The 10,701-nt window shown below is 39.2% G+C and overlaps 3 protein-coding genes across 6 annotated transcripts in view; 1 reads left to right on the plus strand and 2 right to left on the minus strand.

Moving 5' to 3' along the window:
• The window catches only part of LOC107704551 (GTP-binding protein 2-like), an 11,252-nt gene extending 9,644 nt beyond the window's left edge, over window positions 1–1,608 (minus strand). Inside the window, exons 1-4 of one of the 2 annotated variants that reach the window (XM_016507499.1) lie at window positions 1,219–1,608; window positions 449–475; window positions 171–355; window positions 4–56 (exon numbers count right to left, since the gene is read on the minus strand). In XM_016507499.1, the coding sequence (XP_016362985.1) occupies window positions 4–56; window positions 171–355; window positions 449–475; window positions 1,219–1,404 (451 nt within the window). In that variant the 5' untranslated portion in view covers window positions 1,405–1,608. The remainder of the gene's footprint in view (window positions 1–3; window positions 57–170; window positions 356–448; window positions 476–1,218) is intronic. The other variant, XM_016507500.1, reaches the window with a different exon arrangement.
• A 979-nt stretch (window positions 1,609–2,587) lies between these two features.
• LOC107704552 (chromobox protein homolog 6-like) lies at window positions 2,588–8,614 on the minus strand. 3 transcript variants are annotated; one of them, XM_016507503.1, is made up of 6 exons: window positions 8,504–8,614; window positions 7,869–7,912; window positions 6,963–7,028; window positions 6,536–6,602; window positions 5,469–6,371; window positions 2,588–4,966 (listed from the first exon to the last, which is right to left on the minus strand). In XM_016507503.1, exons 1-6 carry the CDS (start codon window positions 8,570–8,572, stop codon window positions 4,964–4,966), a joined length of 1,152 nt encoding a protein of 383 aa, XP_016362989.1. In that variant the 5' UTR covers window positions 8,573–8,614; the 3' UTR covers window positions 2,588–4,963. The 3 variants fall into 3 exon arrangements, with proteins under 3 accessions (XP_016362989.1, XP_016362988.1, XP_016362987.1); XM_016507502.1 differs by having other exon boundaries at window positions 5,445–6,371; XM_016507501.1 differs by having other exon boundaries at window positions 2,588–6,371.
• A 920-nt stretch (window positions 8,615–9,534) lies between these two features.
• Window positions 9,535–10,701, plus strand: part of LOC107704553 (85/88 kDa calcium-independent phospholipase A2-like) — a 22,696-nt gene continuing 21,529 nt past the window's right edge. Inside the window, exon 1 of the mRNA XM_016507504.1 lies at window positions 9,535–9,563. The gene's annotated coding sequence lies outside the window, so the exon portion shown is untranslated. The remainder of the gene's footprint in view (window positions 9,564–10,701) is intronic.

Genomic DNA, 10,701 nt, shown 5'->3' on the forward strand with positions numbered 1-10,701 from the left:
GCGCTCTATCGCAGTCCACTTCCCTCTCTCTCAGGAGCGTGATATCGGCTCCAACCCTGCACAGAGTCACAGAGTCTTACCAAGACAACACAACACGCCTGTAAGCCACTTCTTACACACTGACATTAAAGAATAAACTAACTGCACAATGAATTGAATACATAGCCTACTTCTCAGCCATTCTGCGAAGAGTCTTAAGCGAGGCTTTCATATCTTCTTCTGTGAGTCCAACCAGCAGACCGTTATCCTCCACCCCAATCTGATACACGGCCTCCCCGCGGCCCTCCTGCAGTCGCCATTTCAACTGCGTGGCCAAATGTTCGAACCGATACTGCGTGGGGTTTACCAGCTTCAGCTGAGTGAAGAAAGAGGATGAATATGCCATTAGATACATAAAAATGTCAGTAAAAAATATGTTGAACTTCAATTTTCACAGGTGTTTGCATACCTTGTACTCAATGTTTCCCTCTTCAGCCTACAAAATGAAGATATGTGGGCAAATAACAATCAATTAAATAAAAATCTTAAGTTAAATTAAATCAATAATCAACCTTGCAAAAATCAGTCCTTGCACATAATTCTTTTACTGGACAAAATACTACCTCGAAAAGAACTAGAAAATTAATAATAACCACATAAATTTGTATTTATTTGGCATTATGTTACTAACTTATTTTTGCTTATTTATTAACACATTTGTATTTACTTTTATTTTATGTTTTTTTTTAACAACTATTATCTACCATAAAACATGAACAGTGGGTATTTTTAAAAATCTGTTTTCGCCTAAAAAAAAGTGCGCATTCTGGTCTTGGCCTTCTCTGTAACGTAACTAAAATTGTATAATTATTAGTAATACAGTACTGCAGTAAATTAGTATTCGACACCTGTCATCAAAAATAAAACGAAATGAGGAAAGCCATAGGCCTACTGTTTACATTGTTAAGTAGTAATAATTTCTTATGATTTTTACAGAAGGTAACGATAACTGTACGGTATTTTGGCGGCGGTTACCAATTTTGTGCATCTATCATTTCGCCAGCAGCTTTGTAACACATTGTTGCGGTGTTATTAATATTCTAATTAACGATATTAAGATATAATATGCAGAACAGGGGCACGGTTCCACACAAAATTCGGTTGCTGTTATTATGTTTATTTATAAAGGCTACAAACTCCGCTGGCTAATGGTTAGCATCCGCCAATATCTGTAGTTACCTCCGGTGGTAGAAACGGCGGAGGCTCGTTGGCCTTCTTGCCCCTCCGTCGCTTGCCTCTTCTGCCTCTCCTCGAGCAGGATTTCTTCTTTGCGGTGTTGTCGATCCCGCATTCAGCTGCATTCTGCGGGACGCTCGCTTTCGCTGCAGACTTGATGCTGCAATGGTTTGCAACCTGCACATCCATAGCCCGCTCGCATATAAAGGAGATAAAAATCTACGGTTTTAAACTAAAATTGTAAACATGTGTATCCTAAAAATGCACTTCTCTGTTACAAACAGGGACTATGCATTTCTTTACTATTGCACTGGGATTCGCGGTCTGGGAGCCATGACTGCAGCTACATCCTCCTCAGTAAAGCCCGCCTCCAATACTCCTCAACCATTCGGCATCCCTCTGTTTAATCAATCTATCTATCTATCTATCTATCTTCTAATTTGTTGAGATAGTGAATTGGTGGGTTTTTGTTACATGTGAGCCAAAATCATCACAATTAAAAGAACCAAAGACTTAAACTACTTCAGTCTGTGTGCATTGAATTTATTTAATACACGAGTTTCACAATTTGAGTTGAATTACTGAAATAAATTAACTTTTCCATGACATTCTAATTTATTGAGATGCACCTGTATATCTAACTATCTATCTGTCTGTCTATATCTATCTGTCTGTCTATATCTATCTGTCTGTCTATATCTAACTATCTATCCGTCTGTCTGTCTGTCTGTCTGTCTATCTATCTATCTATCTGTCTGTCTGTCTCAATATATAGCCTATCTCTCACTGTATCTGCCTATGCAACCATCAGGCCATCCATCTATTTTTTACAGCTGTGCTCATGCTTTTACATACAAATACCTAGCCATAAGTATGAAGTATAATAATAGCAACGTTAGCTATTATTAGCCCACAAGAGAGCAGAGGTGCACAGACAGAAAACCTTGCGTGAGAACTAGTCTAGTGTTTAAAACCAGCTCACAGAGCCTAGTCAAGTAAATATCATTATTACTATTGCTCAACCTATTGTTGTCAGCAATTGATAATTTGCTTGCAAGAAAGTTCTCAAATTAACATTTGAACTGTACAGCGCCCTCTAGCAGAAATAAAAACACGGTAGGTAAGTTGTTTATCATTGACGTTAAAGCCATAGTTCACTTAAAAATGAAAATTGCCATCATTTTTCACCTTCGTGTGTGACCCTCTTCTGTAAAAACACAAAAGGAGATGTTAAGCATAATGTTCATGCTGCACTGTTCCACACAATGAAAGTATAGGCAGAGACACTGTAAAGATGTAAAAGTGCAAAAAGGCACCAACAAAAGAACAGTCATTATAACAGTATAATAAAATGGGTTGCAATGACAGCGTCTTTAACGTGACTTTATTAAAAGCCTCTTTCAAGAAACACACAAAGCAACAAACACATTGACATTTAAATGACCTGTACAATTAGGGTTCTCAAATCATGCATCCATTACAATGTCATAAGTTCATTATCATAATCAGCTTCATCAATGGCATTAACCTTATACATTACCAAAGAAATAACTCATATAAATCACACTTAGTTCTGTTTTTTTTTGGGTTCTACATTCTCTCAAACCCAAAGCAGACTAGTAAAAATGAACAATGGCTATAAAATAAAGGCAGCATGTATCATTCATTTCTACGGCACGGTTATGTAATAATTCATCTTAAAATGAACAAAAAACACATCAGACACTGAAATTTGAGGATGTAACCTCCAGTATACCTTCATCCTTACCTTATAAACATAATCGCTTCTTGTCTGTGCAGTGATGGTCTCTGGTGGCTACATCCTATAAAATACAAGCCCTAATGCATGAAATGTAGGCCACATATTATCATAGTGCTAAGCTACCTCTTTAGGAGAAACCATCTTGCATTGTTTCACACCATAGTGACATCTATTTTTTTTTTCTAACATTAAGGATATAAAGGTAAACAAGGACTTGACTGTTTGTATGTGGAACAATTTGTACTGTAGGCAAAGGAAAACAACATCATGGGATGCTTCAATATTAGATATTATTGTAGATGCACCACACGTGGCGCCCTACGTGGGGCAGCACCAGGGATATGTTCAGAACATTAATTACTTCAGACCTGGGATAAACGTATGACTATGATAAACAAGAAAGCTTTTAAAGAACTTCGTGTTAGAGTAGATAAGTTCACATTAATGTTTGGAAGCCGGTAAACTAAAAAGTTAATACACACACACACACACATACTAAAAATATGAAAATATTTAAAAATTGTCAATATTTGTAAATCATTTGGGGAAACGATGAAAGTCATCAAAAATGTTTTCATTTCTCCGTAAAGGCACAGTGATAAGAGTAATAAATGCTACATTAGAGGACGACTGTATCACTACAAGTGGAACTTAATTGTGTTCTATAATTAAATCTTATAATGAGGTTTGCCTTGGTCCTCCGGTGGAGTCTGTCATTTTATCATCCTTCAGTACAACCAGGTTAGCTGCCATAAACTGTGTGTTAGCCTGTTTCTTCAGGCCTGATGTGGCAGGTTATAATATTGCTTGCTGGACTGCTCAAAAATGCCTAAGCGAAAAGCGTCCCACAACTTATTTTCAATAAATTCTAAAATAATAAAATGACACCATGCAGCAACTAAAACATTTAGCTTTCAGAAAAATGTTAAATATTAAATGACGTTCATGCAAAACTGTCGTCATGTACTCACCTTCATGCATTCTGAAACATTTCTTCAGTAAAACATAAAAGGAGTTATTCGTCAGAATGTCCAAGCTGCTCTTTTCCCTACAATGAAAGTGAATGGTGGCCAAGGCTGGCAAGCCAACATTTTTCATCCCATTCCTCACAGGTAGCAATAGAATGGCTTTATGCATCTTGGAATACAGTGCACAAGTCATTTGTCTTTTTTAGAGATTTACAGCCTCCGGTCCCCATCCACTTTCATAGTATGGAACATTCTGGCAAACATACCACAAATCGTACAGGTTTGGAACAACATGATGGTGAGTAAATGAATGAAAATGCTAAAACAATGTACATTTTTGGATTAACTATTCTTTTAACGTTTAACTACAACTGACAGCAAGTGGTGTATCTACTATGGATGCACAGAAACCACTTTTGTTTAAATAATGTGAATACCAATATTTCCTGATAGATAGATAGATAGATAGATAATGTGGAACGTTTAACGTACAGTACCACACTACAGATGCAGTCCTCAGCATTCACACTTGAGTCAATTTATAGTCTCGGCAGACAACTGGATCAGAGCGGAGTTCAAGCAGAAGGAAATAACTTAACGGTCCTCAGGATTTTGCAGCTTGGTGCATATAAATAGTCACGTCTATGCCCGTGTGATAGGCAGCGAGCTTCACAATGACTTGGGTTCTTCATCAGCAAAGTTCTTCGTTAGCACGAGAGAAGGTTGGTGAGATCAATGCATGGGTTGGATGCCTAAATGGGCGTATGACATTACTTCATAAGTTCATGGCTGAACTTCCAAAGCATCCGGTGTTCGGTATCCCAATGAAAATGGACCTCAAAAGATTACAAATGTCTTGGTGCAACATCTCGAGTCCAAAAAAGCGGTTGAGATCAACATTTCTTGGGTGGATTCTGAGCTTTAGGTCTGGAGATATGGGAATGGTGGTCTCTACAGGACTGGAGGTGACAAGACAAGGTGCAATTACTTGGGGAAAAAAGGCTGTGGAAAGACAGGATCACTGGGGAAAAAAAGAGGGGGAAAAAAGCATGAAGTACTACAAAACCATCATAACATGTTGTTTAAAAATTACAGGTCAAGGAAAGCACCTCTGCCTTTAAATATTATTTCAATATATCTTAATTTCACCCAAAAAATACATTTTAATTTCATTAACTATTTTAGGGTGCGTGAATATCATTATGGCAAGTTCTCTTGGGGTTTAGTGGGCAGATATTTTTACCGGAGACATTTAGGGGGAACTTTCAAGAGGCAGCTGTGGTGGGACGGGGTGGTTTGTCAGCTTGGCAAGGGGAGGAGGGTTCAGAACCAGCTCCCGAATGGCAGAATTCCTTGATGGTGACTGTGAGAAGGTTTGTAGTGACGTCAGTCACGACTACATTGGCACAGCTGGGTGCCATTTCAGGGTGCCAATCGGGATCCCCCTCTTTTGGCACCCTGTTTTCCTCAGGAAGTGGGGCAGTATTGCGGTCACTAACCTGGCAGACCGAAGCTCGACCCACCTGGGTTCGATGTCGAAGTTTCCGTTTTCCGCCCCGAGAAGTGACGAGATTCGGAGAGCCCTGATTTTCGCCTTCAAGAGAGGAGGACGAATAGGAGGGTGAGGAAGGGAGGAATGGCGCAGAGCTGGACTTTGGGTGAGGTTGGGAGGCATCTTGGGAACGTGATGAGGCTGCAGAGTCCAATTTAGCTGGAGCTTCAGGTTGAGTCACTTGTTCCTGAGGTGAGGGGGAGCTGTTGTTAGACCCACTGGAGCTGGATGGAGAAGGTGGAGGCTGATATTGAAACTTCCGCGCATTTGCAGAGGAATGGCTATCACAGCAGCCTCCACCTCTCCGATTGACTCCGGTGTTGGATCCTTCATTGGCCATGGAGGACATTGACCCACAGGGGTTAAGCCCGAATGGTTGGCCATACATCGGGAAGCCCAGCATCTTCATAGGATGCTGGAAAGGCCTGTAAGGCATGTCCCCATGCTTTTTCCCAATGATGCGATTCCGGGATGGGATTTGGGATTTGTCAATGACCTTCAGGTTCAAGATTATGCGTCCTCGCTTAACCTCCCGCGGTTTGACCCTGCGGTTGAGGATGCGGACAGTTTCAGAGAACGGAGAGATGGGAGGGCGGGATGAGGATGTGGTTCCTGTGGGGTCACCTAGGGGGTCGGGTCGTGGCAAAGGTCGCCGAGACATCCTATGACAACGATGGATGTCTTTCTTCAGTTTATGAGCAGCGGCGAGAGAGTGCACTCTGGGGGTTGGAGCAGTGTTGTAGGAAGAGGATGATGAAGGTGGAGGAGGAGCTGCACTTGCAGAAGAGGAAGAGGCGGGAGGCTTCGCAGTGGTGCGAGGTGGAGTGCGTTGGGTATTTGAGCTCCGAGGTCTATCACCCGCCTGTGCCCGTGCCTAAATAGGTGGAGAGCAAATATGACTGGGAGGTACTAAAACATCAGACTAAAAGTTTATTTATATGTTATGAAACACTCAACATGTACTAAATGTATTAAAATGTTTAAACATTTGAAAATGGATTAGATTCATTTCAAAGAACATTTTAAGAAACTTCCAACCTTTAGTACAAAGTTTTTTGGTTTAGGTCCACGTTTCTTTGGGCCGTAAAGTTCCTGCTGCCGCTCCCTATGAATTGTAGGACAGCACCATTTAAGCCAAGGAAAATATGACATCACTTTAGCGTCAGGCCCAAACCATAACAATCCAAATGCAAGGCTTTGAAGCATAATGCAAGTCATCTTTGTTTAAAAATCCACCAGAGAGGCTAGTTTCCAGTCAAACTGGCAGCATAAAGCTGCAAAAATAAATCAAGCGAAGAACAAAGAATAAACGTAAACAATCTTTTCCTGGCTCTTACATTGAAAACATGAACTGTTGGGCATCTATATACATACTTTATGAGGAATAAATATTTTTGTTCTCTACATTTTTCTAACTTTATATAGAAATAAAGTTTTAAGAGTTAAGTCTTTAAGTGATGCTTACTTTTGCTCAAAGGCCGTGATGAGTCGATCATCCAAGATGTTCCCCTCTGGTTCCCATGTGCTGTGTCTACATTGCAAACCATTTAAAATCTTTTAAATGGTAACAGGTATTTAAGAAATATCAACGTTTTTCTTTTCCCCATCAAGATTTTAGCACTATCAGTTTAAAAAGTGATATATTTATATATGCTGTATTTTTACAGTACTGCATTTTTGCAGTTCATTTAATTAGTCCCATGATGTGACAAATACAAATAAAAGCGTCAATTTTTAAAATTGTCCATATAAACTCAAATCAGTTCATCAAAACTGCAGGCATAACAACAACAAATCAAAAATGTAACTGAAAATAGTTTTAGAAATGTAGTTAGTAGTATGTCAAGTCACAACACTGCTTGACCTTTCAGCTACCCACAATGCACTTCTGCAATGATAAGGCCTGTTTCACAATGCACGCTAAAGTGACACGCAGGAATCGGCACACAAACACTTTCTATTCAGTAAATCAGAATGAATTCACATAATGTAAACAGTTTATAGCTCTGGTTTGAGTCCACTTGTTGTCATTTACTTACTATTTGGATGGAAACTGATCCTTATGTAAATTAGATTTGACAATCAAGTTTAAAATAAATTGTATAACCATTTTAGAATTCATGGCAGTTAATAACGGATTTATTCAAAGCAGTAACACACAAATCACTTTATTTTAGAGCTTATGGAGCTGCAGCTGTGTTACGCTTTACACACTACTTGTGCACAAACTGTGAAACAGACCCAAGTGAAACCAAATCAAGTCCCTTTCCACTCAAACTACAGAAAAAGTTAGAAAACAGTGTACGACACTGAAATAAACAGCACAATATAAAAATACACCCATTGCGATATTTATATTTTACACACTTACTTTAGTGCCCAACCTTTCCATTTAAGCAGGTACTCGATTCGACCCTGCAAAGTGAAAAACAGCATAAAATGTTCTTTATTTAACACGAATTAAACAATGCATGAGCAACACGTGCTCTACTTCAAACCTCATGCCCATTTATTTTATTTTTGGGGCTCAGTAAAGTGTGTTTACCCAAATATACACTAATACAGCACATCTAACACCTTAAACCATGTGGCACGACACCTTGCAGTACTGTAACTACTCGACCCTCGTGCACTGTTGATATCTTTGATTCTTATGTCGGCCAGCATGCATTGATTTTGTTATGGACTCATGCCAGACACTTTGTCCCTTTTTAGCCTCCTCCTGCTGCTCTTTTAGCGGGCTGCTGTCAGTTCTCAGCACAGCACAACCCAATTTTACAACATAAATCTCAAGTTGCATATCCAAATGTCCCACATTCGACTTGTTATTTCCAATCTGACAATGCAAGTAAATGTACTGGGTCGCTAAATCGGGAAACAACTGCAAGTAGGCCTCCCCCTCTTGTCATTGCAGGCGCCTTGAAGCTCGAAAAACGACCCTCTCTCTGTACTCTACATCGTGAAAAACATTCCCAAACCCGCTAAACCCCGTTATTCCTTACTCACTTTCCTAACGCGGCTTTTCAGGATGGCTTCCGCGGCGAAAACCCGCTCTCCTACCGCCGACAGCTCCATCTTTTCGGTGTGTGCGCTCCAGACGGCTCTGTCCCGCGGCTCGTTCTCTTCTTCTTGGTGTTTAATGGAGGATGGCATACAACTTTTAGGTGCATTACCGCCACCTACTGATTATGAGTGTGGATCAGGAACGTACTCTTTACTAAACTCTATTATAAAATCCCGTGTCCTTTAAATAACGCATTAAACATGGAAAGTTTTTATCCCCTGATTTATTCCCCAAAATGTTCATCAAATTAAGTTTTCCTTTATTTTCCTTGAGGACATCCATCAGTATCTCTTTCCTTTCCGTATCTTGGACACTTCATTATAACATGCTCTACATTTTCCTCCATATTACAATATTCACATTTTCCAGTTTCATGTCTATTCCTTTTTCCCCAGAAAGGTTTTAGAACTACCCTCGCTGGGTGTTCTTGACTATGTCCTAATATATTGACCCAATATCTTAGTGACAGTTCAATTCTTCTAAGATCTAAAGGCATTTCTCCCATTTCAATCTGCAAGGCTGCAGTTGGTGTAGATCTCATCGCCCCCGTACATAATCTTAATGCCTTGTACTGGATTTTGTCCACCTCTTTTAACACACTATTAGCAGCAGATTGATACACTATACTCCCATAATCAAATACAGATCGTATCAATCCTGTATATATACTTCTTAGAGCCATCCTCTCAGCCCCCCATTCTTTCCCCACTAAACATCTCATAACATTCATTACCCTTTTACATTTATCAACTATTTTTTTTAATGTGTATTTTAAACATGAGTGTGAGTTTAATTTTAAAAAGTTAATTTATTTCATTAATTCAACTCAAATTGTGAAACTCATGTATTAAATCAATTCAATGCACACAGACTGAAGTAGTTTAAGTCTTTGGTTCTTTTAATTGTGATGATTTTGGCTTTGCAGTTTTGGTCAGCACAGCAGAGTTTAGCTCCATCCCTGGTTAAACACACCTGAACCAGCTAATCAAGGTTGCCTTCCAGGTAAGCTTGTTTGTTTGAGCTAAACTCTGCAGGACACTGGAATACAGTGTATTAGTACATCACTTCATGCATCTTAAAGGGTTAGTTCACCCAAAAATGAAAATTCTGTCATCAATTACTCACCCTCGTGTTGTTCCAAACAATTCCCAAATGTATTCACCCAACCAGTTAATTGACTGCCTTTCAAACATGATTGTCTCTTATTTTCTTTGGCTTTCTTGATTTTAATCATTAAAGGGATAGTTCACTCAAAAATGAAAATTCACCCTCATGTCATTCCAAACCCGTAAGACAAATTAAGATATTTTTGATGAAATCTGAGAGCTTTCTGACCCTAAAATCTTTCTGTAACTGACACGTTCAAGGCCCAGAAAGGTAGTAAGGACATCATTAAAAAAGTCCATGTGGCATCAGTGGCTCAACTGTAATGTTATAAAGCTATGAGAATACTTTTTGCGCGCAAAGAAAACAAAAATGCAACATTGTACTCTCATGAACGCACGTCCGAGAGTGACACGGAAGAGAAGGAATTGTTAAATAAAGTCATTATTTTTACTACATTTCTGGACCTTTAACGTGCTAGTTTCATCGTTGTCTATGGAGGGTTAGAAATAGTGCTGGGCGGTATACCGGTTCATACCGAATACCGGTGTTTATTTTTGTTATGATATAAATTTTTTAAATACCGCAATACCGGTGTATGTCGCTTAAACAACGTTCGGCATGAAATATGAGTGTAGTTCATCTGTTAATATCACATGCACTTTTTTGTTTGTTGTTGTTTTTAGTTTGTTACTCAGACGCAGGCAGTGCGCTGCATGAGACAAAAAAGTAATACAGCCAAAACAACCGCATAGCCGCTCTTTAGTGTAGATGCATGTTGATTTTATCAGACGATGCCGCGATTATAAATGAGAGTGACTCCTGGTTAACATGTATTAAAAGGGGTCGTGTTTAGTCACTATTTAGTGTGGTATTTTTTGACAATATTCACTCATCATGACAGTAAAATAGGGCATTCTAAGTCAATATACTGCAGTATTTCCTCTCTCAATCAGTAGAAAATATGGTTAACACCCGGTCATAAATGAAAAAAAAAAAACTTCATGTACCGTGAAACCGGTATAATTTTGAAAAA

This window comes from Sinocyclocheilus anshuiensis, unplaced genomic scaffold (assembly GCF_001515605.1).
Source record: "Sinocyclocheilus anshuiensis isolate Anshui unplaced genomic scaffold, SAMN03320099.WGS_v1.1 scaffold2038, whole genome shotgun sequence".
In the NCBI taxonomy this organism is placed as follows: Eukaryota; Metazoa; Chordata; class Actinopteri; order Cypriniformes; family Cyprinidae; genus Sinocyclocheilus; species Sinocyclocheilus anshuiensis.

Coding starts and splice junctions, on each gene's coding strand:
- LOC107704552 (XM_016507501.1), bottom strand. CDS start 8,572: ATGGAGCTGTCGGCGGTAGGAGAGCGGGTTTTCGCCGCGGAAGCCATC. Junction 7,029..7,868: donor TGGAAAGGTTGGGCACTAAA/GTAAGTGTGTAA, acceptor TTTGCAATGTAG/ACACAGCACATGGGAACCAG. Junction 6,372..6,535: donor CAAAAAACTTTGTACTAAAG/GTTGGAAGTTTC, acceptor CCACCTATTTAG/GCACGGGCACAGGCGGGTGA.